Source organism: Haemaphysalis longicornis, unplaced genomic scaffold (assembly GCF_048455015.1).
Source record: "Haemaphysalis longicornis isolate Haplotype H1 unplaced genomic scaffold, Haemaphysalis longicornis Haplotype H1 scaffold_4, whole genome shotgun sequence".
Classification (NCBI taxonomy): Eukaryota; Metazoa; Arthropoda; class Arachnida; order Ixodida; family Ixodidae; genus Haemaphysalis; species Haemaphysalis longicornis.
Window position 1 is genome coordinate 70,599,626 of NW_027526361.1, and position 20,423 is coordinate 70,620,048.

Consider the following 20,423-nt stretch of genomic DNA (forward strand, 5'->3'; position numbering starts at 1 on the left):
ATCACGGCGCTTCATATACTGTACATTTACGCATGAGGATTTCTTCAAGGCGGCGTATACCTTGTCGCTTGGTTTTTGTTATCTCACGGGGCGATTTGCCACAGACGGAGAAAGAGCTGCATACACTTATAGCTGCGCGTACACACATACGGTTTTCTCGACTTCCGGAGATCATTAATAGTGGCACCACCTATCAATGCAAGTCTATCTCCCCCTTACCCCAGACGTACTGCTCAGTAAACATATCGGCGTTCATGCGTGTAAGGAAAGACACCACCCACAATGCAGTGCACAGGTTTATTTGAGTTTATGCAGTTGCTTGTGGATCGGCTTGGACGGCTATACTTTGTAGATAGCGGATGACAGGGCCACGGGCGATGCGCCACCTGCATCGTAGAGAAAAAAAAACAGAATACTGCATCAGACATTTGTACGAGAAATTCTCACGACAGTTATTCCTACGAAGGATGCACTCGGCGAAACAGTTAAGTGCGGTGCCTGCAACGCAAAATTTCAGAAAGAGTTCATTAGTAGGCCATATATATTTGCCTCCACTTGTACACATACAAGTTGTAAACCCTGCGCAAATAACGTACTTCAGGCCACCTTGTCAAATCTTTCCTATTGCACACTGCGAGGTCTTTGTGGTGGCCCGTTGTGGCACACAATAAGACAACCGTTATGTCAAGATCATCTGGTAAGGGTACCTTCACACTCTGAATTGATTCAAGGTTCTCTATTTCTTCAATGTCTTATTTGATTTTTGCCGGCGCATAATCCTCGTTGCAGCGAGCGTGGAATAGCACATTAGCCCGGAATTCAAATTTCCGCTCAAGCAGTGGAATGAGGAGTGCCACAACCTCATGCCGAAGGTGAACATTGGTCAATTCAAGGATACAAACGAGTGCAGGATGCATTTTTGCACCCTCCGCGAAGACATCATCTTGTGCGCTCTCGCACAGCTGTTCTAAATGAAAATCAGCAAATTATCCACAATATAGCTTTGGTTGATTAAGGAATCTAACTGGATACTACTCTTTCTTGCAAAATTGTCTACAATGTTAAAACTGCGGGTTTCGTAACATACATTTGTTTACAATGCATATCTTAATAAATATGAACATATGCTTGCTGTAAGAAAAAATCCCAAAAGTTAGCAATGCGCGAAGAGGACAAATCTGGGAGGCGGAGTGCAAGAAATAGTGTGCCACCCTTGCGTCTCTAATTCGATGCTCATCGAAGCGTGGAACGCAGACACCACAGAATAGCAAAGTTCAAACATTTTGGCAGAAGTTAATTCGCACACAATATGTTTCGGGTCCGCCTATAAATTGCGCGCATGCATCGCACACGTCTTCTCGCGGTTCAAACTGCAGCAAAACCAAAAGTTGTGCCAGTTGGCACATATCCGGAAAACTCTAAGCGTGCCGTTAAAGGGACGCGAGCGGGCAACAGAAACAAACGCTGACTGTCAGCTGCCGGGTTTAGTGACACACACGAAATTCACGCAATAACTGCAAACTAACGATGACAGAAACACGAAACTGATTAGGGCACGCTCCTCTTGAAAGGGCTCATTTAAGAAGCATGAGAAGGCGTTCAGCGTGCCTAAGCTAATGCCCCTGGGCAGTGAAGGAAGACATCCGGATTTGTTTTAACAACTGGAAGATTTTTTCATTTGCATTTATCCTCGTGCACCGAAGTTCTCCACCGAAGCGTCTTTCTCCTTCGCCGAAACCTGTTATACACAGCAACGATGGCAAATAGCAGAGCCAACGAGTTTGTGACCACAGCCGCACGAAAAGCAAGACACGTTAGTCATATTTTCCTTTCCCCAGCGCGTGTTCGGTGCTTTGCACCAGTTTTTTTTTTCAGAGCGCGTAACTGTAAAAGTAACGGCACAGGGTATACCCTTACTCCATAGATTTGTTGACGGGCTAGTTGGTCGGATACTTGAAAAGCCATGAGGATTGTGCAGGAGGAGGACACGCATAGGGAAGACAATAGGACACATGTCGTCCTGTTAATCGTCTTCCCTATGTGTTCTGCGCAATCCTCATGGCTTTGCAATTACTCCATAGAATTGCATCTTTTTAGTACAGGTACGTGTTTAAATGGTGCTGCGGCTATATGCATGCGTATGTACTAAATGCCTTTGAATGTGCTGCCAGCAGCTTATCACATCGTCACATGTCGAACGCTTCTGATATTGCCAGTAAGGCACTTCATGATCGAGAAAGTTCATTCTACATTCAATGAGCTAAGCAAATTACGAAGATAAAAAAAAAAGCCACGACTTCTCAATTCTTGCAAAAGAAATGGCAATGAAGTTAAGTGCACGCCGATCCTTCCCCCTTTTTTTTGCCGTTGGCATGATACACGGTCGTCTAAATAAGTCTTACCTTGCATGTATCTTTTTGAAAAAGATGTATACATGATACACCCACCACGGCACCGCAGTACTATTTCTCATGTATGCGCAGTTAAATATCGATTTACCCATGCCGGCTTAAGCAACTAATTATTTGGTAAAGTCCGGGGTTTCGTAAAAAGCTAGCATTAACTAAAGTCTTGGTTCTTTAAATCGAAAAACGTGCACAGTCAGGCCTCAACTGCCGCTCGTCTGTTTTCTGCTACATGCTGGAGCTTTACATGTTGCCCCGCACCAAAAATCCTTTCCTCATTTTGCAGATTTTTTGTACACCGTCGGTACCGTTGGCGACTTTTCGTCGGCGAGCATCTACTTTCTATCTTTACTTGCGGGCACGAGTTGGGCGGGTTTGAATGAATCTCTCGTTACAGCCGCGACACCTTGGCGGCGCTCTGCGGGGCGCCATGGATTGGCGTTTAATGTCCGCCCGGCCAGGATCAGCATCGGCGCGTACAAGAAGGCCCAGACCGTGTCGGTGGGAGTTGCACGTGGGGCTTCGCACGCGGGGTCCCAGTAACGCCCCCTCGGCATGCGGCCCGCGGGCTTTCTTCTCTGCCGGTGCAGCGAGGTCGTTAGTGCGTGCACACGGTCTTATGATTGCTCCCGTTTCTCGCTCCACGCATTCCCTCCCCTTCCCCTCTTTCTTCCCCTCCTCGCGACCCCGCAGCTTTTGCCACAGTTGTCCGCACTCTACGACGACTGCTCGTTGTACTCGCGCAGACGTAAACGTCGAGCACTGTTCAACGGTTCGTACGCTGTGGTTCCATGACCTTGAAAGCATCGAACAGTCCATGTTTAAGGCACTGCGCCGCGTGCAGCCTTGGATGGAACGCGGCTAGACACGTGGCGTGAATGGAGCTCGCTGAAAATCCCGTGACCGGCTCGATGATATTGTTTGTCTTCTTCTTCGGAGCTCTCGCTCGCTCTCGGGCACGGAGGGGCGCGTGCGCCATCATTATTTCCGCTGAAGATACGCGAGTCCTCCCGGTCATCGAGGGACGGACGCGCAGTGCTTACGTGCAGGCAACGATCAGGAGGTGGCGGCCGCTCCAGCGGCTGCGGCGGCATTGTGCGTGCTGTTTCGAAACCTGCCGCCTGAAGGTCTCACGGGCGTCGTTTGGAGTGTACGGACGCTGCTCGTACTCTGTTCCCATTTTCTTTTCTTTTATTTTTTTGTTGTTGTTGCAGCCACGGCGGAGGCGTATGCGCCCCGACAACGGCAGATTTCACAGCGGAGAACGTTCACGAGTGGCAAGTTCAGCGAGAATAGAAAGCACTCCTTGTGTTTTCTCTTCGGCCGCTGTCGGCGCATACCTCTGCGTTGTTAGACTTTTCAGCGATGAGCACACTCTTCTACATATGGTAGTGAAGTCACTGTTTAACGTTTGCACCCAATTTCCAGAAGGCCGCCGAATGCGCCCAACAATGCCACGCGATAACCCTGTACCATAAAATATCCTATGTCTTGCTTTCCCTCTATGCTTTCATGCTTGTAGTACGTATTTGTTTTTTTTTTTACTGCATTGCATCTGTATTTTCATTAACGCTGTGAATGGTTTTTCCTAACGCACTTCGCCCCGTCTCCATTTCAGACTCGCAGGCGTGAAAAGGTTACGCATGCGCATAACGGTTTTGTTTTATGGCGGTAATTCTCGCTATTATTCTCCCTCCTACCACCCAAAATTTCCTTATACCTGCACAACGGATATTTGACGAGAACAAAGAGCTATAGGAGAAGCTTAGAAGTAAGCTTATCTAAATCCTTATCTATGCACCCATAGCTTATCCCTGTCTATAGCTTCAGCTTCTTACCACCAACTTGAATGGAGAGGCAGCTGAAACTCAGTTCCCCCCAAAATACCCTTGTTTTCCCCGCTCAAGACGGATATAATTGTGCTTCGGCGGAACAACTGTGTCGACATCAAAGCCATTTCTCAGTCACCGTTCAAAACATGCGCACCCACGATCTCTATAATCTATAACCCTTCCCGCTTTTGCCCCAACGTGGCAACCTTGTTGGCCCGGCGGACAGATGGACCATCTCTCCCGGGCTTTTCGCACGGTCGGTCACCGCCTCCGCCAACTCTTCTTCCTCGAAATAGGAGGGGTGAAAACCGCAACGGGCTGCAAGGACGCGCAGACTGCGGGAGAAAAGAAGCTTTTAACCCTTCGGCAGCGCCGAAAACACCCCCGCCCTTCCCGCATCTGTGCCTTTGCTACGTGGTCCCTTCCCATGGACGTTTCGGCGAAGCAGGGCTCGCAGCGCAGGCGGCTGCATGTGCGCTTGTGGTTCGTGCACGCTCTCCTCATCCTCTTTCTTTTCTCTTTCTCGTCTCTTTCCTATGTACCTCTTTTTCTTGTGTTCCTTCCCGTTTTTGTTGCTTGTCTTGGGTCGTTCTTTCCTCGTTGACTGCTTGCAACAATGTGTCTTTCTCGCTTCACGCTCGTTTAAATTGCCTGCATTGTGCACTTGCTCTTTCTTTTTGTTTATTTTCACTGCAGAAGCAAGGCAGAGCCAGTGGGCCATTTGCACTGCCGCCGCGACACCTGGCGGAGCAAACGGACAGCGTGGAGGACGATTCACCGAAAGCACTGCAACTTCGTTTTCCCTTTCGCACGAGCCACGCTGAGAGCCGACGAACTCTCCGCTCTTTTGGGCGGACGAGGAAGAGAGGGGGCGCTAAACGCTCACACGGCGTGGAGCGCAAGCCCACCTTCGTCTCACTCTTTTTCTTTCTCGCTCTCCCGCTCAATACTTCTCGGACACTGCATTAAAGAAAACAACAAAACACGCGCCACGTTGCTTCCGCACTAGGGACAAGAATGCGGCTGTTAAACTGCACGGACGAACGATGTGGAAGATGGTGCGCAGCAAGAAGTCATCATCTTCGATTCCTTTTCCCTCTCCCGCTTTCAGCACATTTCGAAGGCCTGCACTGGTCAAAATGGCAATTATGGTCACTACGGGACGCATGACAGCGGGCCCCCCTCCTAAGGAATGGAGAAGGGCCTGTCGGTCATTTCTTTTTTTCTTGCCCTTGAGTGCTCCCGACGTGCTCGTTAGGTACAACAGAGGCATCTTAATATATGTCTGGCGTTCTGGGAAAAGCGTTTTTAAGCTCAAAATATGAACGAGGCGCCAGCAAGGGTGAGTTTCCCTCTCCCGAGGGGCACTATGCTTCTGTGGGTCGGCCGACCGGTAAGCTATGTCGGCCCGCATGAGAACTGTCTTCTAAACGGTTCGCAACGAACCAGTCTTCACAACAGGACGCTCTTCTGATCTGGCCGCCGCCATGGCCGCGCTGAGAATGTGGCCATCGCAGGTGAGTGGATTCTGGTGTCTTCCTTCATGTATCACGGTGATGCCATCAACGTGGTCGTTGTAAAATTACATTGTTCCAAATTTAGTTCACAAACCCATTTGACTGATGCGGCAGTGTAAACTTTGCGTCGCGAGCGCTAATGTGGGTATTTTTAGGTTTAGCAGAGGTGCTGGAGAGAATCCAAACATATAAACAACTTTAGCTACCTGCACGCTGCGCTAATGTTTTTGTTTTAACGTTTTTTTATAACTGCGAAAATAGTAAACAGGACTTTGGTGTTCGTTCTGGGGTCCCGTGCTTTTTCGTGGGGTAAATATGCGGCACAAAAAAAGCCAACATCACGGTAAAAGCTGGCTTCACCCACAAGCCTTCGTTGGTTATTATTATTATTATTATTATTATTATGATTATTATTATAATTATTATCGATATTTACGGTCCGCGCAAATATAGCCTGCACGCTTTTCATAAATGCAAACTTTATACCGCACTACTATTACATTGAAGCACACGTGGTCCCCTTTAACGCCAACTTTACGGAAGTGCTTACTTTGGCGACTCTGGAAAGCGGCAAAGCGTTCGGCACAACGCTTTGCCGTAAATCCAACTTTAGGGCGAAGCTACTCTCAAATCAAATTTATTTTCTCCGACATGTCCCTGTATGTGCGTTCACGACGTACTACGTACGCCTGCGGCAAAGCTAGCTTTACAGATCAAGCGTATTTCGAAACAAGCGAAGCTTGCTGACATTTAGTGTTTGCTCATCGCGAACCGTTAAGAGAGCATGCTTAGCTAAGAATATTCAGATAATTTAAGAATTATTGTATCCTTTTATCGTAGCGCTCCAGGTTAGTTTGCTCGCTCAATTGTACTGTCCTGCGTTCCTAATTGAACATCATGTTCGTGTATCATTTTCATTGTTCATAAATATCCGTGCAAGACAGTCGATCTTCTGAAAAGAAACTAATTCGACGTAATTTGGTGTTTCTCACTGAGGCGGATACTCTGTAGTGCTTCAAATAGATTAACGTTCTAGTTTCTGCTAGGCTGAAAACTAATGCTACGAATAGGCGAAAAGATTAATTTATACTCATTTTAAGAACAATAATTTGACCATAAATCGCCGAATGCAACTGTTTGGGTCGCTTACGACTGGTTAATTCTGGTTCCACGCCAGAGGGAATTACGCCAAATGTCCCCCTGATAAGAAAAGTATCTCACGGTATTGAAATTACGCTAAAATGCTTCCGGCGCGCCCGTTTGCGCAAAACTACGCGTGCGTTTTTGAAACGCTCAGTGCGCGATCAAAACTTTCGGCGATGACTGCGGTGACATCTGTTGAGCTATAAACGAGTCGTTACAAAAGCGCGCGGACTGGGGCATTACTATGCCCGAATCTGACGCCGCTCCGCTATTTCAGTCTGGCAACTTTCGTTGCTAGGGGCAACACTTGGGGCGCGTTCCTCGGTCCGTCGTTTAGGCAGTCTTTCGCCGTTTTTTATAGACAGTTGCGTTTTGGTCGCGTACAGTAACTACGCGCTCAGCTCTGCACGTCGACAACCGCCCGAGGTGGCATGTTCGGTTAGAGCGTTCTCGTTTAGCGTGGGCGAGAGAAGAGTCGCGTCTTCTGGACTTTACTTACTGCTGCTCGAGCATCCGATTTCTGATAACTGCATACCGGTGCTCCGAACACGCGCCGAATTTGACAGTAAACCGAAACAGTTGCCACATTGCGACAACCCCAATTCAGGCGAGATCGTGCGACAGCTTGGCCTTTGCATGCCAGCGCCATCTGTCGGCGCCGGCGTTCAACTCGTCGCTCAAAACGAGTATGAAGGCCAAGCGCGGCCCTCGCGTTAATTTTGATTGTTGTTCGCTTGCGGGCTTATATTCCACGTCGTGAATAAGGCAACGAAACGTTCGTCGGCGAAATCAGTCTCCCTTGCTGCTCCTCTCGCATAGCGTGCCCGCATCGTTTATAAGGAAATGAACATAAATGCAGAATTTCCACGAGGAACATCGCATTCAAGTGTGGCCGGAGCTCTTTGTCAACAAAAAGACCACGATTGGCATCCAGGCCATATTTTCTTGTCCAGAAAATTCAAGTAATTTCTTTTTCCAGCAAGTCTCGAACTAAACGCGCATTTCCGACAACACTTGCTAGTTAGAAACGGGGTTTCGGCAATGCCATTTTTTTTCAATGGAGATGAAGAAAAATGCGTGTGGACTACTGTGGGTACACTTCGGAAAACCGTAGGTGGTCTAAATTAATGCGCAGCGCATCCTTAAGCCATATAAAAACACAGCAGCACCCGCCACGGAATAAGCTTTTTTTTATCGTCCCGTTATTTCATTACTCGCCTTCTCTTTCCCAAGTCGATAAAATGCCAGTTCGAGTTTTCTAACGCTTGAACAAGGATAAATAAATAAACGGTGTTCGCATATTTACAAAGGTCGGCCCATCGCTAGGCATTAGAATACGCAGCACGCATTGTTCGCACTAAAATGTAACGGAGTGCTCTTTGACTCTGGCCTATTAATACAGCAGATGTTCCTTGTTTGCCACTATGGATTTTTTAACGATATGTTTAACGGCGGGCAAATCAGCAATAGTACATACCTTGACAGAAACTGCTCAGAATAATTTAGATTGGGGCCATTGCGATAGGCCCTGGGGCCATCTTCCATCTTACCCCTTATTATTTTTTCTCGTACAGCGGCTCCACACGGCCAAGTTGCACCTGGGCAGTTAGTTTGGCGCCCCATATATTTGCTGGATGCGGATTAACTCCACATGCATAGGCCTAGTTAACATCCGCCGAAATGTCGCATACACAGGGGTGTCTACATGTCTTGCCTCCTACAGAAACACAGCGTTCCTGGCAGAGAGTCGGCAACTGCGTGTATGTGAACACAACACCGTGGCAGCAACGCCACCGCGACAAGCACTCCACATTTGCTCCTAGTGTGTAGAGACAAAAATGGAAATCTTTACTAAATGCTGCAGGAAATAGCCCCACTAATGACAGGGCTGGCTACTTCAGCTATAGGTGTAAATATCGTGAGACCAGAAACGAAAAGTAAATTACCATAAATAAACTAACGATAAAATAAAAGGGGGAGGGGTAAGAAATGAAAAAAAAAACAGGAGAAAACAATTAGAACGCCTTAAAGCTAAAGGACCTCGTCCAATCCTGAAGCGGTACTAAAGCTCAGAAGAGCTTCGCCATTTGATGATGACTACACCATGGAACCAGAAAGAGCCCCAGCTCTTATAACGCATTCCCACGTCATATAGCTGCACAAGAACCACTGTCGCTTTTTTGTCGTCTGTGGTGATCCGAGAATAACGGCACAAGACGTCTGTCACTTCGCGGAGCACACCAAGCACAGTGCTGAATCCGCCTGCAGCCTAAGGGTGCAAGCAAGATTCAAACGTAATCTGTGCAGAACACTTCCATGTTCTTTTGACGGGCCTCGAGGAAACCTGAAGTTGTACTGCTGGTACGTTAGTCTCGTGAAGGAGCTAGTATCTTATCAGAGTGTCCTGCCAAGGCGACATCGGCAGTCTTTACTAAACATTAGCACGCACATTTTATGGGCACGTCGGTAATCGCTGAGCCATATTCAATGGGACATGACTGCGCTGCCGGCGCACATTGTACGTGGCGCTTTATTATCGATATCTCGGACATTTTGCAATATTCGAGAATTCGGCCGACCCACGCATCCTGAAAGTGATGGTATCTTCGGCCACCAGTACATAATTGACCGTGAGCATACCAGGTCAACCGAAGGGTATTGCACGAGTCTGTAAACAGCGTCATGAATCGGACAGGTTCCTTCGTCTGTTGCTTATAGAGACGAAGTGTGCTTCTGGAGGATCCATGGGAGCGCAGATGTTCACGGTTGCATCAGAGTTCATTTCTGGATCACGAGCTGGAGGAGCTTCCATTAAAATCCGTCTTGCGCGCTTCTCTGAACCGCTGATATACTGTGATTACCGAAACGAAATCGTCGGCAGGTAAGTTCACGATGCCATGGTGCACATGTGCGCCCTTCACGTTCGTGATCTTATAATTGGAACCTCAATTTTCCGTTCATGAAGGCTTATTCTCTCGTTTTCTTTCAGTCTCCTAGTTCTCTTAGACGTAAATGTCTGCGCCGTGCGCCGTTGAAGACATACACCCCAAATTAGCGAAATGGGAGGAGCTTATCTGACCCTATTCTGTTAACAACAACATCGTGAGGAGAACGTGGCAGCGTGGCGCCACTATGGGAGCTCAATTCTGATAATTACGTCTGGGAACGTACTGAACTACGTGTATGGGGAGCACGCTATCTAAGAAGCATGTAATGGAGTGTGCTATTTTTTGTTTGTTTTTTTACTTCTAAGAAGAGCCTGCATGTGCAGTTTTTGAGCAGCACATTTGTACAGTTACCAGGTGAAGATTCCGCAATTGGGCATTCCGAACAATCTGAAACACGCATACGTGTCCAGGTACAACTAATACTGAATGCGCGCGCACATAAATATTTATGTGCGGTCCTGCTGATGTGCACTCGTGTCGTCTGCAGCTGACGTCATCAAATGTTATGAGGATTGAGATATTAAGAAACCCTTGAACCACAATGAAAAATTTATGACTTGATATAAAAAAAACATCAACTTAGAAAAAGCACGGTGTGTCATAAATCGTGCATTTAACGCAGACTCAAAGCCTGAGAAAATGCAAAGACTATGCTTAGACGAAATTCTTGTGCAATCAGTACCGTATCAGATTCAGATCAGTAACGTATCAGATCAGTACCCATACCAGTACCGTATCAAATTCAACGCATCCGAATACCCATTTCCCCCATACTGGAACACACTGGAATCACTGGAACACACTCCCTAATTAAACCATGGGATCACCCAATTTTTTTATTCCTCTTGAAAGTGTTTTCTGAACGCTACTGTGGTAGAATCGAATACTGTTGATCGCATAATTTTCTTTAGAGTGTTCCGACTTGCTAACACAAACCCGTATTACCACTCTGCCGTATTCTTTCGTATGTTTCATTGTTCCTTATGTGATTAAAAATTGTACCCTCCGACAATAATGCCCCCTGGGAGCTGCAAGTATTATTATTTTTATTACCAATCAATAAGTTTATTCAATCAATCAGTTACAGAGTAGAGTGAACTGTACAAATTATCACACATGTAATAGGCAAGGGTGGCAAAAAGGCAACTTAATGCCTGACCAAGTGCCAAAGCTGTCCCAGTGAATAAAGCACACAGTGAGCATGTTTTAACGTAAAAGCAATGACAGCTTCACATTTTTCTGTAACAGCTCTAAAACATCATCTGAAGAACATTCATACTTGGAGACCTGTCTGCAAGACTTAGTTAATAACAATAGTGTATTGTAACGTTCTTTTTTAATGACTCAAAGCAAAAACTATGTGAGAATGCCCAGACTTAACAAATAGCATACCATGCCATTGTTACTCACTAAAAAATTAAAATCATCTGGCTTTACTACTTACTAAAAGTTACCGACATCCGTAGGCGTCAATTTCTAAAGACAACTCGAGTGATGCCACCTAAAATAAAATTAACAAAAAAGACAGAAAAATTTCTTTTACTAGTTATTTAAAATATTGTTAGTTATTACTAGTCATTAGTATTAGTATGTATTAGTTATTTAAAATAAATAATTAATACTGGTCCATAGTGTTCCAAAGTTGCCTAACAATACAGACACCCCGTAAAACAACCACGTTTACATGACGGAATTATAGCGAAATAGCGGGAACAAAACAAATGACACGGTACACCACTCACTCAGAACCGTAAACATGCCCGCCCGCGCTGGCCGGGAATACCGCTACGGGAATAAGTAGCTATTCATTCCTTCATGAAGCAATCAACATTTTTTTTGTTCCCACAGCAAGCCCCTCCAAGGACACACGATTCGTTCTTGGTACGCTAAATGTGAACTTGTGTTTCCCAGAGCCCCGGAGAAACTGACACATCCGTACAGATCTAAAATTACACAACCAATGCTGTTGTTTGCGACTGGTATCATAACTGTTCACAGATGACGTACTTCCAAATTTATTTACGCGTCCAAAGGTGAGCTCGTGCTGAGCCAAGGAACTACAAACGAAGCTGACGTACACATGACCACTGACCACGCGTGCGGTATCTGGGTCTGTTGTTGAGGCACTCTATCTTCTTGGCGCCGGTAAGCTGCTTTAACCATTGAAAGCTCTTATTGGACCATGGTCATCTCCATCATCCCAGTGAAAAGTATAGATGCAGTGTTTGATTATTTACACGACATCGGCGTCGCAGAGGCAATGTAGAACTACCATCCTCATCCTGGGAGACCACGTGGCCTTTCACGTAACTCACGTAACCCTCCATGTTGCCTTATTTTTTACCTCTTCCTTTTTTCCCTCTCTTTCAGCCTGATTACCTGCTTCCTTTAGGGCCTTTATTCCCTTCACTCCGCCCCGCAGAGTAGCATATGTAGGCGAATACATGCCGGCAGACCACTCTGCTTTCTTCCACTAAAGATATCTCTCTCTCTCTCTCTCTCTCTCTCTCTCTCTCTCTCTCTCTCTCTCTCTCTCTCTCTCTCTCTCTCTCTCTCTCTCTCTCTCTCTCTCTCTATCTATCTATCTATCTATCTATCTCTCTCTCTCTCTCTCTCTCTCTCTCTCTCTGCCTCTGGTGTAATAGATACCGCAAACTTCGCAAACTTCGCATTGACCCATCAATATATCTGACCTGTCTTTCTTCCCGGCCCACCAGGCAATACCACCCCTTTAAATTTACCCCATTGTTCGCCCGCACAAACACTCATAAATACTCATTTTTCCCGCGAACAATATCCGATTGGAACAGTCTTCCTGCCTCTGTGTTCACTTCGTCTAATCTGCATGCATCAATTGATCAGCTTTTTCACATGTAGAAATTTTTTTGCCGTTTGCCATTTTTATTGGTAGAGATTGTATAATTACATTTTGCCTGATATGCTATGTTTTTATGTTTCCACTCCTGCTTGGGCCTAATTCTGGCCTGCAGTATTGTCTAAATAAAAATAAAGGCGGATTCTTGGCAATAATGGTATGAAAATTATGCTGCGATCTGATGCATATTCGTTCCAGGTGCGCAGGTAATCCTGATTTGGTTTATTTTCTTCATTAGGCGGGTCTGAATGAGTCTTACATTAGACTCAGCACAAATGGCTGCTTATAAACTTTGCCTTGTATACACCACAGCGTGTACGCGCTATTTACTCAGTGGATATGCAATACTAGGCTAGCCCTCACATTAGGCCCACCGGCTTGTACGCACACGAATTTCCTCCACTGAAATCACCTGATACTTCCACACTAAAAGATTGCTAGTACAAGGGGACCTACTGAAAGTAGAGCGGTTATCATGGAAGAATGAGTGAACAGAGGGGACATTTTTTTTTTATCTAGACCTGCTGATTGTCCGCATTCGTGCGTTTTACGCATTCAGATTGTTGTTACTGCTAAAATGCAAAATTTCGAAAACATTTATTTTGTAATCGAATTTCATTAACGTTCTTTGTATACTACATGCATGCTACCGCGGAGTGTACGAGGACTGTACAATGACATCAGTGGAGGTCTTAGCTTAGTCTGTTAACACTATTTGTGTCGTCAGATCCCAGGGACATTCTTCTCCATAAAGAAAAAGAAGAAAAATATTTCCTTACATATTTCGTTTAATCACAAAGCAGTACAGAAAGTGAAAACTGACGCTACACATCAAAGAAAACAGACGGCGCGTTATGTTATGCTTTCAAGGTTTAAGTCTTGAACAAAAGCATGCAGTTCCGTGCAATTGGCGGATCACGCATAGCGTTTCATGTCATGTTTTTTATTAACTTATAGCCTGTGCTCATCTCTGAAAAACTATTATTTTATATAACTACAAACACGTGTCTGTAAGAGCACAGAGTTTGAAAACAAGGACCAAAGCATGCAACGAGAAAGCCGAGTGAGTTTTTGAAGACTTAGTTCAAAATCCCAGGTATTGTTTATTGTCAAAAATAGCTGTTGAGGGAAGCAAAATAGATTTCGGAACATCCAACTCTCTCGACTCGCGAAATGACCTATTGCCACTTGAAGTGAACCTCAAAAATTAAAAAAAAAACGTTTAAAAATGGAAGCACTTAGCCTGTTGTTATGCTTCGCTAACTGAGTTCAAAATTGAGCAGATAATGTGTTCATTGTATATATTTCTTGGTATTTATAAATTTTGCATTTGTAAGTGATATCTTAATGACATTTTTGTTACTCGAATGCCATGCCATGTGCAGCCGTAATGTGCTTTTGTAGGCTTTAGGGGTATTTGGATTAATTACAAACAAACAAAAAAACTTTGTGTCCGCGAATGCGGTAGTTGCGTCAGACAGATGGTAGGTTATAGCGTTCTTCGCGTCACTGATGCCGAGGTAGAGTTCGTTTTGATGCCCGAACGCGTTGGTTCTCAAATGGTGGTACGCCGGCTCTAAGGGATCTACGACGGCATTCCGGGGTCTGCGAAGCCCTCCATCCCCCCCCCCCCCCCCCCCACCTCTCTTCAATTATTTTCGTCTTTTAGCCATAATTGCTGCTGCTGCTGATGATGATGATTGATAATGGTACCCCTTTGTAGCATCTTACCAAAAACAAACTAAAACGAAACTAATATACCTACGTTTTATATTCTTCATTGAATACTAACGCTGCTCTTAGGGTAGCCACAAAAAACTTACTGGGCACAAAATACTTATTTTTCTGTTACAGGTGGTAGCTGTCCTAGGCGATATTCCCCTCTATGCTTTTCGTCCCCTCGACAAATTTGAAGTTAACTTCCTCTCTGATACCCTTAAATCCTAGGGCTTCTGGAAGCCCAATATTCCCTTCATGTAGATTTGGATGGATACCCTCACATTCTAACACTATGTGCCGCATAGTTTCTGTTTCTTTTCCGCAGACCACGCATACCCCCTCATTTATTTAATACTTCCCCACAAAGCTCTTAGTCCGCAGGCAATCTGCTCTAGCCTCAAAAAGCAAAGCACTGCCCTGGGAATTATCGTATAAATTTTCCTTTCTGATGTTCAATTTCTCAGCCCTGTACACCTCTAACGACGTTTTAGCTTCCATTTTTCCCCTCCATTTATTCGTTTCAACCTGCCTTGCCTCTTTTTTGGTTACCTTGGCTGTTTTGGATTCTCCACTGTTCTTTCCGTATTTCATCTTTAGCCTTCTGGTCTTTCTTAACCACTGCGTGTCCACGCTTTTCAAGTATAGGTACCTAAAAACCTTAGCTGTCCACCTTCGTTGATCCGTTGCCCTCAACCTTATCTCAAAGCGTATTTTACTCTGTGCTTCTCCAACTTCAAACGACGCCCAGCACATATCTCCCTGAACTGCTTCGTTAGTTGTTTTTCCATGCGCGCCTAAGGCCAAACGTCCTACCGTTCTCTGGTTTACTTCAAGGCCTGATAGAACGTCTGATTTTAAGCAGAGTACAGCATTCGCAAACGTGAGACCCGGAACCATTACTCCTTTCCACATTCCTCTTACTACTTCATATCGGTTATACCCCCACAGAGCTCTATGCTTCATTATAGCTGCGTTTCGTTTTCCCTTAACCTTAAGTTGCTCCTCGTGAGTTCTTAAGTAGTTATCCCCTTCGTTTATCCACACTAGAGCACTGCACGGGCCTGATTTTAAGGCCCGAGCCCGGCCCGAGCCCGGCCCGAGCCCGCTTCGCGAAGCCCGAGCCCGACCCGGGCCCGTAACACCTAGCCCGAGCCCGGTCCTCGCCCGGGCATTCATAAGTGAGTCTGGCCCGAGCCCGGCCTGGGCCCGCCATCTCAAGCCCAGGCCCGGCCCGGCCCGGTGATTTATTTTTTGGCCTAGGGAGGGCCTGCGCGTGTGTGACCAGGCCCGGTCTTTGACGCTGAAGAAAGTTTGTTTATTATATTCCGGGCGATCAGACGGAGCATCTAGCCTGTACAAGCACGTCATGAACTGAACGCAAGAAATAAGGGTTTAAAAGTGCACGTAGTTTAGCTTTCACCGTTTGCAGTTCACGCCACATCGGCGTAATAATAGCTCGTATTCTTAGACGAGAGACATCATCACCTTTGATTACCAGACTCTTGGCAACTTCACGTAGTCGTCTCGGCCACAAGTTGGTATTGCTGAAATTTTTTGATCCGCATTAGAATCAACGAGTATGTACGCTCGTTGAAGTACTTCACATGCAGTGGTCGTTAAGCGGTGGTGTTTCTCTGGCATGCGTGTTTGATTCCCGGCCACGGCAGCCGCATTTTGATTGGTGCGACATCTAAAACACACGTGTACATACATAGACATAGGTGCACAGCTCCAGGATATCCGAATTAATTCACTCCCCTCTTGGGCATTCCTTGTAATCGTATCTTTGGTATGTTATACACCAAAATATAAAATCTTGATGCAGTACAAGAAATGTCAATAAAATTGCAGTATAGTGACCATCAGACCTAGAAAAACACGTTTTTAAAATAATGCGTAAAACAGCAAGGAGCGCGCAAAAATAAACCAAGAATATTCATTTTGATGCTCTTTTCTACACTTCACGTCGGACCTATTAACGGCCGTGCCTATGAATTCAAGCCCGAGCCCGGCCTGGACCCACGGCGTCGAGCCCGAGCCCGCCCCGGCCCGCGGCATTGAGCCCGGGCCCGGCCCGGGCCCGCCGAAAATCGACTTCGGGCGGCCCGGCCCGGCCCGCGGGCCGGGTCGGGCCCGGGCTTTCGGGCCGGCCGGGGCCCGTGCAGTGCTCTAATCCTCACTCCCAAATATTTATATTCCTTCACTCTATGTAATTCGTCTTGTTGGATAGACACTACATCAGTGGTAGCGTCATTGAAAACCATTATTCCTGATTTTTCTGCACTGAAATCTAACCCGAGGTCGGTGGCTTCCTGGCCGCTAATATTTATTAGCCGCTGCATATCGGTTTGGTTATCAGCTAAAAGAACAATGTCGTCTGCGTATAACATTCCCGGAAGCTCTTGCTCTGACGTGGGTTTTAGGAAGTTTTCGCCTATTTCCTTTTCTACCTGTGGGAGTTGTCCCCCAAGAGAGTTAATTCCCTCTAAAAGGCTGTTTTCATCTAGCTGTGCTGGGTCCTGCCTGTAGAGCTCAGTGAAAAACTCGGTGAAGCACGTCTTAATGTCGTCTGGATGTGGGGAGACCGTGTTGACAAAGTTACTCCGGTAATCACTGTTGGTTTTTCCTGAGTTGCCTGGAAGTGGTTTATCTCCCTGCTCCCTCCACGAGACCCGTGCCTGTTATATAGGCAGTTCCGTGTGGGCATAAGCGTTGCATGCAGATAAAATACCGCCTCCTGAGTTGCTGGGTGTACTCGCTCATCTCTGGAGAGAGGGAACCCCCTCTTTTTACTATGAGTGTGCTGTTCAGTTGTGCGGTGTCCCTTGCTCTCTTTTTCCGAGCCTCTGTCTGTGCATGCCGCCTCCAGTAAACTTTGAGCTGATCCCAGTTGTAAGGGTCTACCGGACTTTCTGTGGTCTGCTCCAGGATGGCAGCTGAGGAATTTCGGGCTGCCTCTTCGTCTAGGATCCTGGTGTTCATACACCAGTGCCTCCTCAAATGTAAAGTGGCTGTCGCATACACGGAGGCTGAGGATTACTGGTATGTGGTTGGAAACATAGCTGCGTCACGTTGGAAGCTAAAAACCCACGCACCTTCTAGCCCAAAATCCCTAACTAGTAATCCCCGCTCAGCAGCATTCCATGTCGGTCTGCCCCAGCCAGGCCCCTTTACATCCCTGAAGCTATCTAGCCCGTAATTGATATTCCCACAAAAAAAAAAAAAAGATCGGACCTGAGTGTAAGTAGACACTGACTGCGTGGAAGAAACTATTAGAAGCTCCCAACGGGGCCACTCCGTTGAGTCAGGGACTTTTCCTTTTTCTGGGTCTCTTGCTTCCTTGGGGTTCCTGGTGACTTTAACCCTTTGTATCCCATGTGTTCATTGGCGCAAGAGCAAACGTTTAATGGCTGACTCTCTATTAAAATGTGCCAAATAACACAGAAAAAAAGTATATGTCCTTCAGCAAACCTTATTTATTGAAGAAAATGAACGTACACATGTGTGTACGCTAGGAACACGGAGTCACTCAGTGTGGAACCTTTCAAAGCAGTTTGCTGGTCCATCTTCTTCAACGCACAGGTACACCTTACACTTCTTACACTGAAGCCTTGTTCTCCGTGAACACTGTGGTAGCTTGCACCTTAGGGCACCTTTCTGCGGCACTATGACAGGCAGGTGATTTACCCCATCATAACTCACGGAAGTAGGTACATCCGGAGCTCGGTTCGACAGCCAATTTTCGGTCAGAGTACGGTCGTGGAGGGGCGCTTCGTGTGACTTCTCCGACTTCATTAGCCCAAAGGCGACCTGAAGCTTGAATTCGGCGAGCTGGATTTCCGAATCCTTCACGGCGCGGTACAACAACCAGCTGTTCATAGCAGCAAGCTCCAGTGAAAAATGATCCTTTTGTACCACTTCTTCCTCTTCAACTCATTGCGGTAGAAAGAAAGCAGCTGGTCCGCTCTGTCGACACCACCCATACTTTGGTTGTATACTCTTACCACGCTCGGTCGGGAAACTTCGGAGTATGTTTGTGCGAAAAGGTGGCTTCTCTGCATGACATGTACTGTCGTGATAAATTGGAATACGAACAACGGCGCGCGTGGTTTTTAGTACATGCCGCGCTCCTGCAGACGGGCCCTGTATGCACAGCAGCCATAAAGTTGGGAAAGCCATCTGGTAACTCATTCTTACTGCGCAAGCGCAGCCAATCGCTTAGAATGCGGATCAAATACTAAAATCCGCGCACACCGTTGTTCGTATTTCAATTTATCACGATAGTACGTTTAATTCCCATGCGTAGAATATGTGTTAATGCCGGCTGTTCGCGCAACACGGCGGCCGGGCAAAAAAGCCTGACTTACTAGTGTGACTACATAAGATGCATAGTACCGTCACTGAGGCCCGCTGGTGAACAACGGCGGCCATTTTGGCGTTTATCGGTGTTGCCAGGTTGCCGCCTCTGCGACCTCACCTCTAACTTTGACGAGGTCATTTGTCAACAACACTGCCGAAGACGCAGCAAAACGGCATCTTCAGACACGCTTCAGCAGGTCCTGCGAAGCGCGATATCTTTTATTCGCATTCGGAACGACGCCAGTCACGCGCAGCCGCAGAGCAGGGAGGGCAAGCTAATATTACCACAGTTGACCGACTAATACGCATAAAAAACAAAATGGTGGCGCCCATGAACCGTCGCAGTGTAAACAATTGTCACGTGATGTGAACTGACCAATGATTAAAACGGCGGCACGAACAATGGGAGAAAAGAGTGCCGATACTCTTAAACATTATGTCGTGACACAAACCTGACCCACAAAATAAAATGCAGCATATAAGTGTTTGCGCCACTTTTAGTTGGAAGAGCAATTCTTTGACAATATTACACACATCAGCATGAAAGCCGATACAAAGGCTGGGCATCGAGTACGCGTTCGGTCGACTTTAGCTGCAAGTGCAAATTTTGCCATTATGACGCAATCAACAATGTTCATCGTGGGATCCCCAACCCAGTTTGCAAGCCCCAAAAGGATCCGCGGCAGTTTCACGGTTAGAACCACTGCCGTAACGGATAACATACACAGCAGACTCAAATGGAATGTCAGCTCGGATAAGGCTACCGAATATTTCCAGTATCTAGCAGAAATACATTCCATATTTGAAGCCGTAGAGAATTAGGCACCGTTAATTATATGCTAGTGGCTAATTGCAAAGAGTCATTGTAAGTGTAATACAGTCAAGTAGCAAAAAAAAAAAAAAAAAACTCCGCAGCTAACGGGAACGCTGTATCTCCTCACAGCATCTCTTTGCAACATGCACCCAACTATATATAATCTATGTCTGAGCATAAAAAATCGTTGCGAGGTAGGGGCGATACAGCTAAGGCCAGTCTTACAAAAAACCAAACGGATGATTTGCCAATAGAGATAGTTCTGTTTTGACCTTCGGTGAGTTTTCAGGCATGGCAAACAAGAACAGGTCAAAGAAAACAAGAAATTGACAGGGTGTTTAACAAACTTCCAACAACAGGGTACATCTCAGATTGCACAAAGCGTCAAAAATGCGGCGCCAGAGAGCTTGATGGCGTTCGCACTGTAGTTCGTCTCCGCGAGGCCCACAAGAGTTCGCGTTGTTGCGCATCTACAGCCGCGACACCACCTCTTCCAGGGGCCTCAAGCGGCTCCCCGGCAAAGGGGCCCTTCGGGGTCCCTTCGCGATCACCTGTAAATCGATGCAAAGGCGCGCGCGCGCGAACGGACGCTGCCACAGCGTGCTTCTCGCATGCCGCCAGAGGAGTTCCCGCACGGCCTCGGCATGCCGTAATGGCGGCCTTTCGCCATTTTTCTCCCGGGCCCTCCTCGCCGTCTCTCTACCCTTCGTCTTTCCTGCTGGCGGCGTGGCGCTTCCAGGGTCGTTCATCACTGTCGATGGCTGCCTTAAAAATCCATCGTCCTCATCAGCGCATGCGCGGCCTCGTGAAC

General features: G+C 46.6%; 1 protein-coding gene across 1 annotated transcript in view; it reads right to left on the bottom strand.

The window, feature by feature from the left end:
* Positions 1 to 283: 283 nt before the first annotated feature.
* Positions 284 to 20,423, bottom strand: part of LOC144179786 (uncharacterized) — a 164,178-nt gene continuing 144,038 nt past the window's right edge. Inside the window, exon 6 of the mRNA XM_077708222.1 lies at positions 284 to 386. Within this exon, the coding sequence (XP_077564348.1) occupies positions 308 to 386 (79 nt within the window). The 3' untranslated portion in view covers positions 284 to 307. The remainder of the gene's footprint in view (positions 387 to 20,423) is intronic.